This window comes from Carassius carassius, chromosome 25 (assembly GCF_963082965.1).
Source record: "Carassius carassius chromosome 25, fCarCar2.1, whole genome shotgun sequence".
NCBI lineage: Eukaryota > Metazoa > Chordata > Actinopteri > Cypriniformes > Cyprinidae > Carassius > Carassius carassius.
In genome coordinates, this window is record NC_081779.1 from 28141039 (window position 1) to 28164375 (window position 23337).

At 38.2% G+C, this 23337-nt stretch overlaps 1 protein-coding gene across 10 annotated transcripts in view; it reads left to right on the forward strand.

Annotated features, from left to right (window-relative positions):
• Window positions 1–23337, forward strand: part of LOC132104528 (receptor-type tyrosine-protein phosphatase U-like) — a 281009-nt gene that overhangs the window by 185964 nt on the left and 71708 nt on the right. For all 10 annotated transcript variants that reach the window (XM_059510078.1, XM_059510079.1, XM_059510070.1 and 7 more), the window contains exons 9-13: window positions 3965–4074; window positions 11761–11962; window positions 14456–14558; window positions 15180–15477; window positions 20121–20157. In XM_059510078.1, coding sequence (XP_059366061.1) covers window positions 3965–4074; window positions 11761–11962; window positions 14456–14558; window positions 15180–15477; window positions 20121–20157 — 750 coding nt within the window. The remainder of the gene's footprint in view (window positions 1–3964; window positions 4075–11760; window positions 11963–14455; window positions 14559–15179; window positions 15478–20120; window positions 20158–23337) is intronic.

The window sequence follows — 23337 nt, forward strand, 5'->3', positions numbered from 1 at the left end:
GTCATGAAATGACATATAACGTCATTACCAATCAAAATGCACGTTTATTTAAATGCAATGTGTGGGCTTTTTACAGTATTTCCTACATATTTTACCTACCCCTAAACCTAACCCTCACAGACATGCTAAATTATGATTTATTGAGCATATACATTTTCATGCACATCCGTTCCCTGGGATCGAACCCATGACAGCATGATTACATATAAAGTGAAGTGAAGTGACATTCAGCCAAGTATGGTGACCCATACTCAGAATTTGTGCTCTGCATTTAACCCATCCGAAATGCACACACACAGAGCAGTGAACACACACACACACTGTGAACACACACCCGGAGCAGTGGGCAGCCATTTATGCTGCGGCGCCCGGGGAGCAGTTGGGGGTTCGATGCCTTGCTCAAGGGCACCTAAGTCGTGGTATTGAAGGTGGAGAGAGAACTGTACATGCACTCCCCCCACCCACAATTCCTGCCGGCCCGGGACTCAAACTCACAACCTTTCGATTGGGAGTCCGACTCTCTAACCATTAGGCCACGACTTCCCTAAATTCCTTAAATTCCTTAAATTCCCTAAACATATCAAGGTATAACACAATAATCTGCCAACTGAGCTACAGGAAACACAAACCAGAGTGCAAATAAAAGAGTACAAAACATTAATATGAAAACGACCTTTTGCCGATAGGGGCGCAATTGTAGTATACGCTCTGATGGGTCCTATTTCAGGAATTTGGACAAACGACCTATACGAGCGTATTGGTTGGAGGACAGGTTGGGAAATTGCATAGATTTCTTCATGGCCAGCGTTTGCATATTTCATTTAATTCTGTAACTTAATTGTTCTAGAGATTTGTGTACTAGTGTTAAATGCTACTGTTTTTGATGGTGTTGATGATGTTTCTGACAGATAATGAAAAATAAATCAACATTTGTTGAAATATTTTGCACATAAGATAGGATTAAGATAGTGCTCTAACTAAACTTCAACATCCCACTTTTTTCAATTTCTAAAGTGTCAAATTAAGATGAAAATACAAGGCCAAAGATGATTATAATAGCTGAATCTAGAAACATGTCGGAGGCTGAACCCCCACCTTCTTTCTCAACTCTTTCAAGCATTGTTCACTTTACCAGCGTCTCACAGCAACATGTATAGTTCTCCATCTTCACATCATGGAAAATAAAAAATTCTAGCACGTTGTCTGTGTGTGTGTTTGTCTAACAGTGAATTGTCATTCAGAAAACATATTTTATTTTTGAATTATTTTTGACCTCAGAGCTGGCTACGGCTTAGTACATAGTTATTACATAGTAATTAAAATCACAATTATAACTGGCAACAACAAAAACTGCAAAACTCCTAATTCGCTGCTTATTAATAGTTAGTAAGGTATTAAGTTTATGTATGGGGTGGATTAAGTGTAAAATATCAAAAATAAGATTTGCAAAATAAGACATTAAGACTAATGGGTGATCTTCTCTTTCTGTACTCTACCTTCGTGGCATGTTTGTGGCCGCCTAGTTTCAGCTATAGAACACATGCAACATCTGGAAGGTGACGCTTGCTCACTCTCATTTGATATCACGGGTAATATAAATAAATATCAAACAACAACAACAACAATAATAATAATAAAAACAAAAGAGGAAAAATAATAGACAATACGTCCTTAATTGCAACCATGCATTGAAATTAGTTTGTCTGAGAGCTGTGTCATGTGTGCTATGTTTCATATTCATATTCATATGTGCCACATAAAAAAATAAATAAAATAAAAACATATAGTTAGTGGTGGCATTAGGCGCTCTTAGGTACATTGCGCATTAGCATTTCAAGCCCTGTTTATAACGACGTTTTAAAATGAAAACGATCCTCATCTATATTTGCGGAGCTTAGGTGGAGGCAGAGAGATTCCCCTGACTGCATTACTAATGCTAGCTAACAGGTTTTGTTTGCTTGTTTTTCAACAATGACTGGAGAAAAAAAATCTATTTTATCTTAATATGTAAAGTCACTCACTGCCAGGGACCACAATTGTTATTTGAAAATGTTAACTTTAACTGAAAGGAACCAGATTGGCCGACTCGTACTCACACAATGGATCTGACAGGAGTGACTTGACACACGTACCAGAATAACCAAGTGTATAGTAAATTGAAACTGAGGACATATTAATCTTTAGATGCTTTAACTACTGTATGTACTGCAAACAGTGGCAATTGTAAGCAAATGCAACTACTTGAACACACACCTGACACATCCCATGGGCCTTCACTCTTCTCTCTCTCTACCATTGCGATTGTAGAAAGTGAGACGACACAAACGTTTCCTTTATGTTTAGCCTCTGTTTATCAGTTGCCTTGTTCCTCAATGCCTGATTAGGTGGGCATGAATGAGAAATCTGTAGACATGTGACCAAACCATAATCAATACTAACAAAGACAACTGTTTATTTAACCCTAACTGATATGAAGTGCGCATTGCAAAGGCAAGCATTTTTGATGAGTGTTTCAGTCCAGTCTGATCGTTTTATTACAGAGGGTTTTTTTTCTCTCTCTCTGGCAATAGAAGCTTGTATGCAATACAATTTAAATTGGAGCCTGTACTCCATCGATTCTGACATAACACAACAGCAATAAGATGACATTTTAAGCTCCTTATGTAGCTGACTCTGTGCTGGTTTGTTTCGGCCGCCTCCAGTTGCCTCACCAGCTAATGCTGTGATGTGATTGTGACGTTGACATTAGATGGCTCTGGGTACAACAATGTGCATGATGCTATTGTTTTATTGTCATCAAGGATACTCCGTTACAAATACGAATGTGGGCAGCCATACCATCATTTTCAAAAGTCTCTGTTTTGGTCCATTTACACTGAAACACAACCCTGGATGGAGAGGAATCTGTCGTCACAAAGAGTAGCAAGTCTTAAAAAAATAGCTTATGTGGAAATAGTTTTATGCATTTTCTGCACTTTTTACTGTAAAAAATATATATATAATAATAAAAACTGTTCTGTCAGTTGGCATTGAGAGTGATTGACACTTAATGGTAAAATTATTTAAATAGAATCTGTACAAAAATAAATAAAAATGAATAAATAAAATAATAACAAAATATATTTTCTACGTGCGTTCATAAATTGTATTAATTTGTAAGTTTCATATTTGGCAGTTGGCATTAATTATATTACTGGCATATGAGAAATTTAATACCACCAAAAAAAAAAAAAACTGTAAAAAATGCCTTTATTGAAGCTGATATATGTATAAATAATAATAATAATAATAATAATAATAATAATAATAAAAACACTGAATTTAAATGCTTAGCTGAAGCTTAGGTATTTATGACTTTCTCTCAATTTATTTCGTTTTTAGCACCCCGTCTGAACTGTTAAGCCTCCACCCCTTCTGCCCTGTTTTCTCAACACTATCCATGCCTCTGCATTTGAATACGTGTCAGTCTTCCCATAGGTCATAGTATAAACTATCGCCTAAGTTTCCCCAACTTTCATACACACTGAGCCCTAATGAGATGACTTCAGCCTGTAGCCATGATGGATCACTGTGGCCTGGATGGAGATTCCTTTTTCTCTCTTAAAAAAATGAGTCTAGCACCAAGATGTGCTTTCTCTCTCTCTCTCACTCTCTCTTTCTCTCTCTCTCTCTCTCTCTCTCTCTCTCTCGCTTTTTTGCAATCTGCCCTATATTCTTCCACATGTTGTGTTGGTAAAGAAGACAAATCGTCTGTGGTGGCCTCTGCCGCTGCGTTCAGATATGAGAAGGGTCTGTGGTCCGTCTAACCTCGGTTCTCACTCTTTTCCCCTCTCATATAGTCTTTAAAGTTGTCGCTTCACCTCCACCTGTGGCATCTCGACCTTCTTCTCAGCTCTGTCTGATACTCTGTGTTTAGGAAGATGGATCTGACCGTTCTCTGACTCTTTTCTCTTGTTTCCTACAGTCCCAGGAGGCATTGCACCTGAATCTTTAACCTTCACCCCATTGGACGATATGATCTTTCTGAAGTGGGAGGAGCCGCTGGAGCCCAATGGTCTGATCACACAATATGAGGTACACTAACTAACAAAAGTGTGTCAGCTCGTAACTGACATAAGACTAAATTGTTAAAGTAACCCGGTGCATATTTGTTTGCATATGATATGATGTGATTTATATGTTGTAATGTGATACTGAGGCAGCATAAATATATTTAAATATATCATCAAAACTGACCCTTTACTACCCTTGTGAAAAAGATGAACACGCAAGTGTAGTATTTAGTATTAAAAAATTACTATAGTAATATATATATATATGATTTAAATGTACAGAATTTGTAGTTACTTTTGAGTATTCGAGTGTGTCATGAAATTCCTCTCTTTAAGTACACTTACATGGTAAGTGCAAGCACATTTTTTTTATACATACTTTTCAAATTTAAAATGTTTAAAGTTTTCATTCAGTACAATTAAGTGCACTTCTTTGTCACATTGGTTTTAGCGGACAAGGCCTTGTTGGTGTGTGTGTGTGTGTCCGTGAGCTCAAATCAAATCACTTTTATTGTCACATCACCACAGCACATGTGCCTTGGTGAGTGATATTCTTAGGAGCATGCTCCAGAAAGTGATGAAACAATTGAAATATAGACATACAGACTTACACAGATGACAATGTGCAATATACACATACGTATACTACACACAGTGTACTATTAGACATACTTACAGTTAGCAATACACAATTATACACAGTATGTAAGCATTATGTAGACATAGATTGACATAATATATGTGAATGTGCAACAGATTATATATGAATTGGATATGCAAAATGTAATGGATGTGAACTGGATGGTATCCAGTGGTAGCAGATACAAGGTTGTATTTAGTGCAGTATGTACATATGGTCCACTGTGTTGGAGTTAAAATGCAGTCTGATCGCCTGAGGGAAAAAGCTATCCCTGGAGCATCGCAACAAGTGTGTCAGGCACTATGGTGTTAAATGCTGAGCTTTAATCCACAAACATCGAACATTGCTGTTAATCCATGGTTTTTGGTTGGGGTAGATGCGGATTGTTTTTGTCGGCACTACATCATCTACACACTTCCTGATGAAACAAGTTACAGTTTCTAAGTATGCCTCTATGTCATCATCAGACGCTGCCTGGAACATGTCCCAGTCCACGTGATCAAAACAGTCCTGTAGTATAGCATCCGATTGGTCTGACCAGCATTGAATTGTCCTGAGGACGGGTGCTTCCCGTTTCAGTTTCTGCCTATAAGCAGGCAGGAGCAGAATGGAAGAGTGATCCCATTTTCCTAAAGGTTGGGAGAGATTTGTAGGCGTTCCAGAAAGGAGAGTAGCAGTGATCCAGTACACGATCACCACACATGTTGATGGTGAATGTGTTGAAAATATTTTGGAGCTATTGTTCTGAAGTTGGCTTTGTTAAAGTTTAAACAATAAATGGCGCATCTGGGTACGCGGTTTCTTGCACACTTATATTCCCATGCATTTCCTTGAGTACCTGGTCTGTGTTGGCTTGAGGGGGAATGTAAACCGCTGTGATAATGATCGCTGTAAATTTCCTCCAGAATGGTCAACACAGAAGCATATGAAATGTTTAAAATTGTGTGTCTATCGTAGACAGTTAAACTAACAACATCCGACACGTAGAACAACAAAATAACAAGTAAAACATACAAAAGAGTTTACATGGAGTTAACAACACAGCTACCATGCTCAGTGCCATCTGCTTGTTGCTTATTTTAATTATCTGCTTATTTAAATTATTTGCTTTTTTAGTTACTGAATTGCAATGTTAATAAAAGGGTCAAATATTGGTGCAATGTGGTGAAAAATGAATCGTGATCATGTTTGATGATGCCACAGTTTATGCTGCATCTGATTCTGTGGGATAAAGCATATTTTAGTTTAGCTGTTGTGCAGAATCACATTCACACAGAATTTGAAGGTGGCTGGGTAGAGACTGGTTCAGGGTTTGTTTTTATCCCTCATCCTCCCTCTCAATCAGCAGTCATTAGTGTGTGTACTGTAACTCTCTCAACCCTTCACAGAGCCTAGGTGTTCTTATGCTAATCATGTTGTGGTTTATTCTCCAGGCTTCAATTAGTTGAGGGACATACATAATTGCTAATTTGCCTTGCAGAGGCTGTCGGATGAGGCGTTTGTGTGTAAGTGCTTAAGTCTGGTAATATTTTACTGCCTCAGCCCTCTTCAATTACCTCAACTGTCAGCATGTACACATGCAAGCGTCTGCTCGCGCTCAGAGCTTGTTTGGGAGTGACGTGTGTAGCTTTAGTTCACTCTGCTGTTAGTTCAGGTGATGGATTTGTTAATGATTTCTCAATCACGCACCAGAATTTTCATAAAAAAGTAGTTTCAATTGAGTGCGTAGTTTCTGTTGATGTATCTTGAAATGGATAATGAATTTAATCTGCTCAGTTGAGGTAACATTTAGATGTTGTTGTTCATAAATGTTGTATTAGAGCAGTATTAGAGCAGTTCGGCTAACTGCCGAATTCTGCCGTCATTTAATTATTGATGCCGTTTCAAACATTATCACTTTCATTCATAAAACAGGAACAAAAACTTAATTGACTTAAATGTTATTTTATTAGTTTTTAAAACATTCGCCACAAAAAATGTTGGGAACAAACAAACACACGTAAGCATCTCCATTGCTGTCCCAGAGAAACACACTGCATCCACTGTTCCCTTAACACTGGGTTCTTCGGGAAGCTGAACAAGTTTATCTTTCCCTCACAACCAGAAACAATCTTTGGAGACATTGTTGGTTTCGTGGTTTAAAAACAAATTGACATATTCTTCTCAAGCAAGTTCTGTGCAGTGCTGCTGACGACTTCCGTAACTCGAATGAAGCACGTAGAGGGGCTGCTCTCGTTCTCTCTCTGGTTGATGTGCGCACTCTTCCGGGAGAAGTGCCCATACAAGGAATTCTGCCCTTTATGACATCATACAGGGCCAAAAAAAAAACTTTCATAGACTTATACGAACCCTAAAGGAGTGTCCTTGGCACAGAAATACTCAGACATACATCCAACTCTTTAACAGTGTAAATAAGTTGGAACGCATGAAATAGCATTAGTGCCCATGGGCACACAAATAGGTGCAAATGGATTTGCTATTTAAACAACGTGGCGCAGGATGGGAAAATGAGAACTGCATCCGGCTGAAACTAGCAAATATACTTGCACCGCACCTTGCACTGCATTGCGGCGGGTGTATGATAGAGCCCAATGTTTATTCAGTATTATTCAGCAGCTTTATCGCTTGCTCAGGAGCAAATTAGCCTCCTCCATCCCCAACTCCTTATTTTATGGCTGCATGGGTGGGCAGCAAAGCTTTTGCCCAGAACAGAACCACTCTGCCAGTTTTAGAATTGAATTTGAACTGATATGATGAACATTATACAAAATTGAAGTTCTATTTGAATGTAAGGAAAACACAATCAAAATTCTAAGAAATTTAAAATATGTAATTGTTAATGTGAAAGCAGACCCACACTTTTTATCTTAAAAAAGTATGCGTGAAAGTTTTTTTTTAAAAGTTTAAAAAGCTTGACATTTTAGGTTTATTTACTGATGACACGAATAATGATAGATTGATATGTTACAGTGTCTCAATATCAGTCGCTTTACAGGAACCATGCATTAATGTATTCGAGCTCTGGGAACTCTGTTAAGCAGGGCAAAGGTGACAATGAAAAAGAAATAATAATAATCCATAGAATGTTAGTATGAGGTCATCTTGAATTATATTCCACCTATTTTAACTGAATCTGAGCAACTGTTATTCACATTCAGTTTCAATTAACATTTCAATGCAGATGTCTTAATTTCTGTTGAATACATTTTTTTTCTGCATCAAATTGAAACAGCTTGCTTCTGATGTCTCTTTTTTGCAATGTGTAATATAAGCACAGTATTTCAGATCAAACATGTTTGATTTGAAGCGAGTAGAGGGGCTAAAGGTTGGTGAAACCTTCTTGCTTTTGCAAGTTCTATTTCAAATGTTTTTTTTCATCTTAATTGTGAGACACTCTTTGTAGGTGGCTCCCTTAAATTCCCTAGAGAGTTTTCCAGAGTGAGGGCGGCAGCAAAGCAGTTTCAACACATTCTTCAAACAGCTTGCAGTGGAGACAGTTATTTTAAATCTAAAGTGTGAATGACTGGTGCTAAATTTGGGGGTTCCACTACATCTTAATGTGTTTATAGGTGTCTGTAGGGATGCCATCCAGGTCTGAAGCGCTGAAGCATTTTCTTAAACAAATTTTTTCCAGTGCCTGTATTCTAATTGTATTCTAAAAGTTTATAATGTGGCAGGTTAAACAACAATAATAATAATAATATTGATAACAATATGTTTAATATTATATAGCACCTTTATCAGGCTCAAAGACACTGAACAAGGTTGATTACAAAGAAACAATTTCATTGGACATTTGCCCAATTCAGTTACAAATAATACAGTTGCTTATAACACAGATTATGTAGTAATGACATAGAAATAGAAAACAAAATGGCCAAGGACACAATGCAAATTAGTGATACTGTTGGTTAAACAAATAAGTTTTAAGCTTTGATTTGAATTCACTGAAAGAAGTGACTGTTCTGAGGGCCAGGGGAAGTGAATTCCAAAGTTTGGATGCAGTAACAGAAAAGGACCTGCCACCTATATACACAAAGAAGTTCTGAATTAGAAGACTGGAGTGCACCAGAAGGTATATAAGAAGAGAATGATAGATAGGAGTGAGCAAGAACTTTGATTGCCTTAAAGGTGAGCAGAAGAATTTTGTATTGCACACAAATAGATACAGGCGACCAGTGAAGATTAAAAAGAATAGGGGTGATGTGAGCAGATTTTTTTGTGGAAGTTAATAATCTGGCAGAAGAATTTTGAATGTACTGCAGACGAACGATGGAGTGAGCTGGTAAGCCAGAGAAAAGAGCATTACAATAGTCAAGGCGAGTGGTAATAAATGCATGCACTAATGATTCCACACATTTTTTTTTACTGACGATGTAGTTGAAAAAAAAAAGCAGCTTTCGAGAGTTTGCTAATGTGGTCATCCAAGGTAAGTCATGGGTCTAGATTGATACCTAAGTTTCTAACAGTAAACTCCAGTCCATTCACCCTGCTCAAGTTATTTATGGCCTTATTAGTAGATAATTTACTAGATTCAGTTATGCTGGACATTTCTGTCTGTTTCTTCACAGACATGCAGTGATAGAAAAAAAAAAATAAATAAAATAAAATAAAAATGTTGCTTGCGTAACCAATTTGTCCGTTTATATAAACTTTGATAGCCACCTATTTAGTTGAAAAAGGAATTTTAGATAGTGTAGAGATAGACTTTAACGTGTGATATGACATGGTCTTGAAATTTCTCTAGTGGATTAATAGTTGTTCAAATAAACCATTAGTCGATCTAATAGTAAGTTAATATATATTTTAATTACTTTAATGTAAACTTAGGAGGCTTTTTATATTTAGCCTATTGCACACTCAATTCCACACCTAAAGCTTGCCACAATACACCCACCAAAGTAATGACTGTGTCGGAATAAATAGCAAGGAGATGTTTTCATTATTTATCAATAAAATTAAGCGTCTAGCGTTAGTTCTGGCAGGTCACATGAGTCAAGCTTCCATCGACCGACTCTCAGCTGATCCACATCTACCTATAGGAATACGACGCCTATAATGACATTCCTATATAAGGTCTCTTCAGAATATTCAGCAGCTTTATCGATTGCTCAGTAGCAAATCACCCTTCTCCATCCCCAACTCCTCCTTTCACAACAGTCAGGACCTGGCTTCTGCTATTTCTTGTTGAATCAGTCTTCACTTTATCTTGAATAATGTTTACACTTAAAACATCATTAAGAACATTTATGATATCTGCTTATTCTGTTCTGTTTACACTGGAGGGTTATTGCTGCTCTCCCTGCTCGTTCATGAAAGGCTGCATGGATGAGCAGGGAGTTTTTTTTTTGTTTTGTTTTTTTACCCAGAACAAAACCATACCGCCAAACCCAAACTGTATGCTAAGTGTCAATCAATTTGACAATAGTGGTCCTGATAGAACTACTGTTTTCTGAGTTTGTGTCGCCATCAAAAATGACTTTGATGATGTGTACTTGGCATCTCCACAGTTTGGTGGATTTGCCTTGAGAGAGAAATGCACCTTTCATATGGATTACATAAAGAGTTTTTGCTTTCAGTTAAAATTAGTTCATTTTAAATTAGACATATCAAGCAAGGCAAGAAGACTATAAGCTGAGTTTTGTTCATTATTATGACGCGGTCCAGATCACTGAGACCAATACATCAGACAGCACATCTTGTTTGTTTTCTTGTTTGTTTGTTTTTCTTCTTCATAAAAGCACAATGTCTTGATGATATTTTAAGTGCATATAAATAAGTAATCGCACAGGTGCCTCTATGTGATGCAGTAGTGCTCTAACAGCTTCTGCACTCTGCACAGACACTTTCAGATGCAACTAATAGAACACATTGATGAACTTAACAGTAGAGTGAGCAGCCATATAAAGTAGATTCTAACCGATAAGGGTTTTTTGGGGGGCAGATGATGTGACAAACATAGACCTACATAGTGGAGGCAGGGTATTTAACAATTTATCAATAAACTTTATTATTAAAATAAGTCTGACATCAGTGCCCTTAACAGTAAACTTTACTGCACTTATTATAAATAGCATAAATAACACAAATAGAACATTATATATATATATATTGAATGGATGGTTCAGCCGATAATATCGGCTACACAATATATCGGTATAATCACGCATTGACTGAGTAGCCATGGTCAGGTCCGGTGGCCGTAACACAGGCTTTAATGTGCTGCATGCCATGATGCGCAGATCAGCTCTAGTCCCTGAATCTGCTGTTGAAAAATAATCATCCATTCATCATATCCTCATGCCAAACTAAGAATTAGAATCTCAGTAATGTGACAATCAAATATTGGAGGGGTGGAGGGGTGGACTCGGGTGAAGTTTAAACTCATCTGCGCATCTCTACACTACACTGACCTGGGTCGCCAGTAGCAAATAATGAAGCTTGCTCTGCTGGACAAACTAAATAATTACACTATTCAGAAGCCTTTAATCTGCATAATAGGTTCATATTGGCATATTCATCAATATTGATATATCAGTGACAGGCTCATATCGGCAGATAATATCGGCTAAATTATATATTGGCCAGGCTCTAATATAAAGTCGGTACTACTTACAAGTTTCACTTTCAAATGATAAGAAATTGGTTATATTTTCAATCATTCGTATCATGCATTTACCAAAATAATTTCTTGAAACTCTGTATACAATTTTATATAACATGTATTCAATGGTAAATATTTATATATGCATTAAAAGAATGTGACTCCTCTTGCATGGATCAAAATGAAAGAATAAAATCTCAGCGGGGATTAAATGGTTCAAGAAATATACTGTTATTTCTGAAAGTAATGATACTTCATGATTGCTACCATTTTTGTTAATTTGACAATCACTTGCATGGAATAATATTTGGAGCATAAAGCTATCCTTCAGAAATGCTAAGGTAATGTAAGTGAAGACATCAGGTTTTGTTCTGGGTAAAGTGAAGCTGAACTCCATCAACACTGATTCTTCACAGTTTGCTGTAACATTTCCTCTGGGCTCACTGTTGGTTTCCTGTTTTTAGATCAGCTACCAGAGCATCGAATCGTCAGATCCCAGCATCAACGTTCCTGGCCCACGGCGCACAGTCTCCAAACTAAAGAACGAGACGTATCACATGTTCTCCGGCCTTCATCCTGGCACCACATACCTGGTGTCTGTTCGTGCCCGCACCGCCAAGGGCTTTGGCCAGACCGCTCTGACCGAAATCACCACCAATATCTCAGGTGAGGGAATACGCATTGCCACAAGGCATTCTGGTATATGAGATGCATCAGAATAGCTACAGCTTTGCTGGCTTTTGTCTGTCTAAATCTAAAGAACTTAATTATAAGTTTTCCACTAGTAGCAAGATGAGCTTTGGTTTTATCTGGAATAAATGTAAGATGCCTTTGAGGGCCTTTTAATTGGTTCAGGATTTATTCATGCGTTATTTGGGCTTCATTCAAACATAATCGCAGCCACTCTTTTGGCGAGATCGACTCTCTGAACAGTAGAAATATTGATACAGAGGTTTACCCAGGCATAAGTCGACAAACTGAGGGGAGAACTGTGCAAACTGAAGGGAAAATGGCAGGTCCTTTTGGGAAATCGTTTTTCCACCAATGAACTTAAAGGCTTGTGGGAAAAGTCTCTGGCTTTGCATTTTGCAGCACTATAAAATTAAATGGAAACTGATTAGTCTCAGCCTCTTCGGTACTTCTGACCAAACAATTTTACCAATTCTGTTTAAAAAGCCTCATGAAAGGAATAGTTCACCCCAAAATTATGCCATTACACACACCACTCCAAGCATTGTGGAGCTGCTCATTTATTGAGCATTGGCTCTCAAGCTCCCAAAAAAAAAAAATATATATATATATATATATATATATATATATATATATAATTGAGGCCAGACACTAGAATCAAAACCATTGTTATTTCAGACACTGGTCAATTTTGAGGTTTTTAACTATTTTGCTCCACAATTTGTTTTCATTCAGACTAGTGGAAAAAAAACCTCTGAAATACATATTTAGGTACATAATTTATTACCTTTAATCTATTTTGATTACATGACATTCAGTTTTATTTCCCTCCTCTCATGCACTGAGCCTGAAATCTGTAGTTCAGTAGCACTTACATGCACCAAATTTCCAGTTTTAGAAAAAAAAAAAAACTTTATTACTCTGAAGATTTTTAAAGATGTATATAACATGTAAATCTTATTTTTGTTGTTTAATGATGGTGACATTATTTTATCGCAATTATTATAATTTTTTATTTAAATGTTTTTTCTCAGTTGTGCTATAAACTCGCAATTTGGAGTTGCAAAGTCAGAATTATGGGATATAATCTCAATTGCACAAAATAAACATTTATCTTGTATTTTTCCTCACAATTTGCAAGTTCATATCTCTCAGTTCTGACTCATTTATTTATTTATTTATTGTTATTATTATTGCAATTGTGAGTTAAAAATATGAGAAATAAGTCACAATTACGTTGTTTTATTTATTTATTTATTTTATTCAGTGTTGTAAACATGCTTTCGTTATTTTCTGATTTATGGAGTTATAAAAAGAGATCCAAAAAAAGTCTTTGGCTTTGTTAAAAGTTCAGGTTCATGGTCTGGAATTGTATGCAAACTATGGCATATTTAGATAATGGTGCATTTATATATTTAATCATATCAAATAATGTAAACAAAACAGTTGTGTCAATGTACTGTGATTAATCTGTGAAAGTATGGTGATATCTATTAGTAAAAATGTTAACCCTATTAACCTGTAGTTTTTTCACTGTAAAAAAAAAAACAAAAAAATATGTTTTCATGACTTAAACCGATTGTGGCATCATTTCTTTTACAGTGTCGTCTTAAAAAGCACCTCATAATATATCCCTAATCATTCAGTAGCTTCTCTGCTTCTGTGTTAAATTAATTAGTGTGTCAATAAGGGATTTTTGCATCTCCTCACACACAGTAATCCAGCTGTACTAGGCATGAGCTAAATTTGTCTTTGTGTTTATTTGTGTATGTTTCTTTTTGAGATGTGTTCCTATAGTCAGTCATAGCATCCCTCAGTCCTCAGATCTAACACTAGTTCTGTGATGATGGCTCTCGTTCTTTTTACTCTAGGTTTTCTGCTTGTTTTGGTATGCTGAAGGCTGTGACATTGACCCGTTTCTCTGTAACGGCTCACTAATTGACTTACGATAATAAGCAGGAATGGGAGCAGGAGCTCTGTTCTGCGCTCGCCCCTCAGGAGACTTTATAAAGGACTGTGGATCGCTCTCATCCGCCTCCATTACTGCGTTTCATTGCCCTTGTGTGGCACACTCTGTCTGGGGCGCTTTTTATTCTCTGTGGAGATTCAGTGGAAAACCAAGACTAATTTGACAGATTTTTGTGTGTTACAGTTGCTGGGTGGTTGGGGTGTTTTTTTTTTTTTTGAATAGATAAAAAATTTAACATGTCATTTTTTACTTATCCTCTTGTCATTCTAAACCTGTATTTTAAGTCTTTGTATACTGATAATATGTCCCTCCAGTGAGGTGCTGACTACAAACGAATCATAGAGTTGAACTGACTGACTGACAATTTAAAAACAAATCGTTCAATAGAATTTGTGGACCAGCACAAACTCTTCACTGGTCCGGTTCTCAGGTCACTCAGGCATTTGTTAATCACATCTGAAACGGATCAAATATTTTTAGTTCTTTCTTTCCCCTCACAGCACCTGCGTTTGATTATGAAGACGTCCCCTCTCCACTGAGTGAATCTGAGAGCACAATAACAGTCCTCCTGCGTCCAGCCTTGGGGAGAGGAGCACCTGTTAGGTAATGAACCCACTCATATATATATATTAAGAATGGGAGTTTGCTGAAAAAAAAATCAAACCATTCGATTCTCCACACTCGGTTCGCCACATGCTAGGACGCACGCAATGCACTCCTCAGAACGCACGCAAATATTAAGGTCTCTCTGAAGTATTGTGTTTAAATGGACAAATTCACACAAAAATTATGTCAAAATGCCCGTCTTGGTAAGAATCCTACAGCAGACATAGCCACTCTACTGTATTTATTTGTGCTGATGCTTGTAGTTAGATAAAATATTCTTTTTTTTTTAAAGTATAGTTTTTCCATAAACATAGCACATAGCGAACCGTACCAAAACTGTGACGCTAAAATGGTGAAACAATCCAAACCGTTAAAAAAGTTTAACCGTTCCACTCCTAATACAAGTATATATATATATATATATATATATATATATATATATATATATATATATATATAAGGAGTGGAACGGTTAAACTTTTTTAATGGTTCGGATTGTGTGTGTGTGTGTGATTGTTTCATTAAGCACGTGTTGCTTGTTATAGTGACTTTATGAAGGAGTACAAATACAGAACATTACAGTTCAGTGTGTAAAGTCTGCTCCATCTTCCTGTACAGCGCCTATCATGTGGTTGTGGTGGAGGAGGACGGCTCCAGACAGGTGAGGCGGCGGGAGCTGGGACACATGGAGTGTTTCCCTGGTCCTTCCTCCCATGGGGAGAGTCCAGGGGGAGGCGGAGGGGCAAGTGTTGCCCCGCCTCATTACTACACCGCTGAACTCACACCCAGCAGCTTGCCTGAGGCTACACCATTCACTGTAGGGGACAACCACACCTACAACGGCTACTGGAACACACCTCTGGACCCCAGCAAGAACTATCTCATCTACTTCCAGGCCTCCAGCAACTTCAGAGGGGTGAGTGATCACATCTGCCCAATAAACACTCATATTCACTCCTTGTTAATACACATTTTCTTGTATAAAGCTTGGAGAGTAGATGGAGTAGATTGTTTGCTTGTTTGATTGATTGATTGATTGATTGATTGTGGTAATTTTGATGTTCAAGAAGAATAGGGAAATAGTTTATTTCAAACTCTTATGAATAGCTTGGTTTATTCTAAACATTACGATTGCAGAGCGATGGCCATACAATATGGTTCAGACCAGGAGTGTCAAACTCAGTTCCTGGAGGGCTGGAGCCCTGCAGAGTTTAGTTCCAGCCCTGCTGCAACACACATACCATGTAGCTTTCAAATAAGGTTGAAGGATTAGTTGGATCAGGTGTGTTTAATTAAGGTTGAAGCTAATGTCTGCAGAGATCTGGCCCTCCAGGAACTGAGTTTGACACCCCTGGTTTAAACTAAGCATTATCTAGCTCAGTGTATCTGTTTTATCCAGTCAGCTGAAAAAAAATTGTATATTGATTGATTGATTGATTGATTGATTAATTGATTCAGAAAAGTCTTAACATGCCTTACAATTGGGCCAAGCATTGATCAAAACATTTTATGCTTTTATGAAAAGAGAAGGCAGTGTCTATTAAGAATATTTCCAGTTACCACTAATATTAATTGTTGACCACCCTATCAGATATTATCCATTCACATTTGTTTTAACAAGCATAATAGACTTGTCCGATCTTTGATCTTCTATCTTGAAATCTACACTGGAGAAGAATAAAATGCATGTATAGTCAATAATACTTTTTTAACCCTTTGATAGGATTTTTTTTTTTTTCTGCATTGCTTGCTTGCTTATAAAATGTTGATCTAAGACATAATGACTTCCATGATGCCAATAACACAAATTTGCAGAATTGCATTGAAGACACTGAGTGACCATAGACAGGGCAGGAAAGTAGAGTAAGTCAACTTCTGTGATGCAACATTTCCGAAGCTATTTGGAGTGAAATAGGCACACATTCCCAATAGCTTTAGAAAATTCAGGACTGTTGCTACTCTCTCTTTGAACGGCATCCAAAGATCATAATAGAAAACCCTGAAAGAACCCAAGGATAAGAGTAAAAGGCCTTCAGAAATGTCTGCAAACGGAATGAGGTGAACACACAAAAGAAACCACTGCTGTTTAAGCATGAGGCATTTCTCACCATTGCCCAAGACCACCTGCATGTTCCTCAAAACTTAAAACTCTAAAAGTTTTTAAGTTATTGGAGCTTAAGATTTCTTAAGTGAAGCCGTTTCTGTGAATGGCTGTACTTCTGATTCACCCGTGTGCAGTCACAATGAATGTGGTAACACTTTAGAAAGGGGATCACCTGCTGCATATTAATAGTTAGTAAGGTAGTTGTTAAGATTAGGTATTGGGTATGATTAGGGATGTAAATAAGGTCATGCAGAATAAGACATTAATATGTGCTTAATTAGTACTAATAAATGGCTAATATTCTAGTAATATGTATAAGCAACTAGTTGAGAGACCCTAAAATAAAATGTTACCATGAATGTTTGTTTTGTTATAAATATTTATTTAATAATGTATTTATTTATTTATGATTTGTTTGTACCGTTGTATATCTTACCAAGCAATCTGGGGATTTGAGTATAATTCGTTTCTCTTTTAGGTCATGATGAGCAATAATGTATCATTGGCTGTAGGTCATCGACCTACCTTGTAGGTTTTCAACCTTGCTTCTGAAGACTTTTCCAACAATTGAACACCTTGATGAGCTGGTTAAGGTGTGTTTGATCGGGCTTGGAGCTAAACTCTGCAGGACAGGCCCTTCAGGAGCAAAGCTGAAGACATCTGGCCTAGCATCTACTCATGAAACTTCAAGATTTCAGATTCAAAAGCAACAGAACTGTGATGCACCTGAAAAATGCTTTGAAACATCTGAGGTGTCTTGGAAAGGGATGTCCAATCCTGCTCTTGGAGGGCCACTTTCCTGCAAAGTTTACCTCCAACACACCTGTCTAAACGTTTCTAGTGGTCTTGAAGACCTTGATTAGCTGGTTCGGATGTGTTTAATTAGGACAAGACCTAAACTCTAAAATTCATGCTTGACCTTGCTTAATGCACCAAAACCAGTACTTCATTTTCAGTTAACTTTGATGTTCGGCGGAGAATTGGGAAATAGATGGCAGACAAGGAAATTATATACAGTGATAAATTATGTACGCTTATATAATTAATGAGAATAAATAACTACCACTGTAGATCTAATCTACTTCTGAAACAACCTTGGAAAGCTACTTAAGGACATGATTCATTTGAGCACAACATAACATCCTATTTACTTCTATTAGGATGCTGCTTATTCAGTTGTTTGATGTATTGAGGTGATACGCAGAGATCCAGACTCCGGTACATGAAAGTTCCACTGCAAGCGCAATAGAGAGAAGAATTTGATCATCAACTGTCATTTTAATGAGGCCTGGAGGTCTGTGGAGCTGTATTATGTCTTCATGTCACGGAAATGAATCTGTAGTGCCTCTATAGTGTGTGTGTGTGTGGGGGGGGGGGGTATAGATTTAGAGAACAAGACAAACATAGCGAGTTTGACTCATGATGACTAGCTGGCTCATCATTACAAACAAAATAAAGGTACCATTGTATCCAATAATGGGATTGTGTTGAAAATCCCTCCTCTAATGGGAAGTAATGAATACATAATAGGCCATAAGCAGTAGCATCAACCACTGAATGCTGTCTGCCGCTCGCCTCTCAAAGTGAGTTTATTCTAGCACAAGATGAGTCAAACTCATTCAGGTTATTGTTTCTCTGACCTGCACGCATTTCTATCTTAATCGGCCTAAATACATCTTTTTAACATGAGCGACGCTGAAAGCTCGGCTGTGCTGTTGCTTATTATTTTGACAATAATTTGTCATAATTAGGTGCAGGTTTGCTCTTTTAGACTCACACTGAATTTAAACAGTAATTACTCTTAATAAAGTGACTTACTGTGGCTCAATAGGGTATGCGTTGGGTTTTAGAATAGACAGATACATCTTAGAATAAAACAGAACTTATTAGTACGAGCGACAAGCTTCATTATTATTGTTGCTCCAAACCCTTAATCCCGCTAATAAGATTTTAACTTCACTATGTAACTCATCCTACACTATTTGTGCTCAGAGGACCTCAAACAATACTCTTACATTTTCTTCAGTGAATTATGAATGTGGTGGCTGTTAAGTTTGTGGGTGTGACAGACAGACACATTATTTACTCTGAATATTGACCATATTGAATGGTGGGAAATTGCTGGGCATTACCACCCTTAACAGGCACTTGTAAAGCAGTGTTGATTGTGACCTGCATATCATATCATATATCATCTGACAGCGATTAATTTCAGTGCTGAACCTCAGTGCCCCACAACCTCGACAGAGGACTGCCGAACACATGTTTTAATGACATGTTAAAATATGGTGGTAAATATGTCACATCTGCCCAGGTGAAAGAGAGGAGAAAGCAACTCGCTGCTGATTTTCAATTTAAAAGGCAATTTATCGGCAGTTTGGGTTAAAAAGGTCTCGACTCCAATCTAGGCAGATTAATTTGCATAATTGCCACATAAAGCGTCAATTTGCACCTGTAAATCTTATTTTGATAACATGTCTCTGTAGAGATAATATGTCACCCTGTTTGTGTGTGTGTGTGTGTGTGTGTGTGAGAGAGAGAGAGAGAGAGAGAGAGAGAGAGACAGAGAGAGAGTGATGTATAGGGTTGGAATGGATTCTTAGGCTCTGCTCTAAAACCTAGTCAGTTGCCTATGTAGACACCATTTTAGGCAACATCATAGGCATGCTACAGCAATGAGACTCACATTATGCAGCGCAGAGTGATAAGTGGAAAGGTTTATTTTATTTTGCTAGTTACAATATTTTAAATTACAATATCTTAACTTAATAATAACTTAGAAACATTTAAAAGTAACATTCCTGTAATGCTTGCAAATTAAATTAAATGGAATGCTGTGTGTGTGTGTGTGTGTGTGTGTGTGTGTGTGTGTGTGTGTGTGTGTGCGTGTGTGTGTGCGTGCGTGCGTGTGTGTGTGTGTTCGTGTGCATGTGTGTATATATATATATATATATATATATATATATATAGAAACTGGACATTCTGAACATTCAAAAATGTTTTCAAACTTTAATGGGAACACTGACAAAACTGAACGACACTGAAATAATGTGTTCTGTGTAATCTATAAAAACACAAATTTGTAAAAATACTGTATTAGCATCGTGCACATGACGTCTTCAGTCTATAGGCATGCTCAAGTTGATTTTCTTTACAAAGTGACATCTACCAACTACTGGCCTAGTGTGCATACTAAAGTATGGACTTAGTATTGACTTAGGAGACGAGATATGTAGACTGTAGATGGTACAACAGCTCATGAGTTTTTGGACTGAGCCTTCATATCCAGCTGATGCTCTCATTCATTTGGAAGTAAATGCCATCAAATGCATTTCTATTTAATTCTGGCTGCCTGTGGGATTTCTAGTCAGATATTCACATAAATCACACACACGCAATACGCTCTCCTTCAGATATCTCTGATAACTTTTATCCTTTCTCTGTTTTACCCTCAGGAGACCAGGATCAACTGCATTCAGATCGCTCGTAAAGGTAATTCATTCTTTATCTGTACTGTTTACACGCTTTAGGGCATGTATTACTGACAGCACATATACATCAACGCTAACCAAATGTCCCTGCTGCGGATTCTTTCAGACTTTGGCAAGAGATGAATGGGTATTTGTTACCTTAATGTGGAACTTTCTCAAAATGCAAGCCGTAGGAGTTGGGCATGATCCACCTAGTATTATAATTCAGATATTACAAAAACACACCTCAGTCGTGTTTGGCATAGTGAGCCAACATAAGAGAAACAGACTGAGAAACAAACAATAGATGCACTGGTAAAGCCAAAAAAGTAGTTGGAGGTAAGAAACTGAAGAACGTCAGCTTATTGATCTGCCTACTCAAAAATTGTAAAGCAGATATGTCCAATCCTGTTCATCATCATCACACTGTCATGCTGCCTCAGAAGCCTGTTTGAAATCAGTTTTATGAGGTTCATTTAAATGCAAACACAGGCTGTGATTTCATCGGTTTATAGTGCAGCAAGACAACAAGTCAGCTACCTAAACTTTCAGATGCAGCCACCGTTTGCAGATTTCATAGAAATTAAGGGGGAAGTTCCATGAGCTGAATGCCACCAGAACTGAGGCACGAATTGACACGAACTGTCATGAAAATTGAAATAGCCACAAAATGGTATTTATTGTTTGAATTACGAAATTACAAAATTTGAAAGCTGGCACTTTGTTTCATACCAAAAGTAACCTGCTCTGTTTTGACTGTCAATGCATTGTCAGTGTCCTCTTTGCTCTGCAGTATATTTTTCACTGCGTGGCTACATGATGTGTGGCATGTGAGCACCATGGCTTGTCGGATGTAGCAAAGGTGGGCAGGTCTTTGTGAAGGATCAATATCCTGAAGATCTACCTACCTGCAGAGTTCAGTACCAGACCTGCTCCAACACACCTGTCTGTAATTATCAAGTGTACCTGAAGATCTTAATAAGCTGCTTTAGGTGTGTTTGATCATGGTTGAGCTGAACTTATGGACTGGAGAGGGCACTTAAGCTGACTCATGGACTGGAGCCAGACCTGGAGCAGACTCATGGAGTGGAAATTGCCCTGGAGTGGACTCATGGACTGAAGCGTGCTCTGGAGCGGATTCATGGACTGAAGCGGGCTCGAAGCGGACTCATGGACTGAAGCGGGCTCTGGAGTGGAATCATGGACTGAAGCGGGCTCTGGAGCGGATTCATGGACTGAAGCGGGCTCTGGAGTGGACTCATGGACTGAAGCGTGCTCTGGAGTGGATTCATGGACTGAAGCGGACTCTGGAGCGGACTCATGGACTGAAGCGGGCTCTGGACTGGAATCATGGACTGGAGCGGATTCATGGACTGGAGCGGGCTCTGGTGCCAACTCATGTACTGGAGCGGGCTCTGGAGCAGGCTCATGGACTGGAGTGGGCTCTGATGCCAACTCATGGACTGGAGCCAGCTCTGGAGCAGATTCCTGAACTGGAGTGGATTCTGGAGCAGACTCGTAGACTGGAGAGGGCACTGGATAGGACTCATGGACTGGAGCCGGCTATGGAGTGGATACCACCACCTCAGAAGTGTGTATGGCCCAGACACACAAAATGGGGAACGCCATTAATGGAAGAACCTCTGAGATCACCAAGCTTGAGAGTGTTGAGGCCACCGAGATGCCTGCTGCTCATACATACATCAGCGGTGGGTCCACCACACTGGATGTCAGACTCGACTGCCTGGGCACTCCCCTACAAAACCAATATTCAATTTTAAAAAAATAAAATTACAAAATTACAAAATTCAAGCTTTAGTTCAAGGCTTTTGCACTGCACTATTAGCAGTTGAGTGAGTGGCTATTTAATCAAATTATCAGTTACTTAATTATTCTGATAATTAGTTTGCAAGTTGATCTTCATGAAGCAATCATAGAACTGAAGTACATGCTGCAAAACGATTGTGTTGCTATTGCTGAACATACTATACTATCCTGCGATAGCCCAGCAGCAGAATGTCCCTTTATCCTCCTTGTTTTATTCGTAAAATTCTATTATTTAGGTATTTATTTCATCAATGATATTGTAATTAATGTCCCCTACAGCAGATGGCATAATGATGCACTTCTTTTCAAATGGCAATTTCTGCTTTTGGAAGCACCGCAGGGGCTTGAATTAATTGAGAGAGAGATTTCATGCTGCTCTGCTTGGAAATTGACTGCATTTAAAGAGAGGGAAAATGGAGACACTGAGACCCACAAAACCGGAGGTGCATGTTCAAAATGGCTGCCAGGTTTATTCTGTGACTTTCTTCCTCAAATTTGCAACCAGTTGACACAGCTGTCATCAATGGACTCTCAAGTGGTCGAATGTTGGACTGAAATGGCGCCAGATCCTGTTTTGTATGTCCAGGCTGTTTTTTTTTTTTCCAAACTGGACTGAATAAAAAATAACTGTTGCTCTTGGCAAGCATGTTTGGAACACGACGTTCAACTCGGTTATTTCTCAGAGTGGGCAAACTTTCTAAAATGTGTTGATTTTAAGACACTAGATCGTCAGCACTGCATGTTCTAGCCTGTAATCATTTTAGAGCTAAAATGGTTTTGATTTTGGCTAAATATGTGCAGTTTTCAAGGAACAGGAAGACCATATGACATACAAAATATTTAAGAAAGGAGACAAAGTTGGCTGTAAAAGGTGGGTTTTGAAAGTTCTAATGTCTGTCCAGTATGCTCAGTTTTGGGGGCTGGATCTCTGATAATCTAACCAGAAATGAGCACCTGTGCTCGCTGACCTGACCCCAATTTGCCCAAGACCCGATCTGCTCTCACTCCAAGCGCACCCCGGGTTAAGCTTCTTCCCCTGTGGCTCTTTCATGTGCTGCTCCCTCCAAATGCTGTGATAACTCCAGCAGATTAACATGCAGCCGTGCGTTGGCATAATCCCCTAGCCTCTGTTCTAATCTTCTAATTCTTATTTGCTGCTTGAGATAATGCACTGTGCTGGAGTATTAGGGCATTGACTGGGCAAATTATATCTCAATATCTTCGCGATTTGGACAATGATTAAAATATATATTCTAATTCAAATGTATTTGCTTAGAACCTTGTAGATAGCTTGATTCATGTGTCCTTTAGAGATGCGCGGTTGGCGGTTACAGCCGCGGACTCCGCAGATAAACCGCGGATCGGACGGATGACG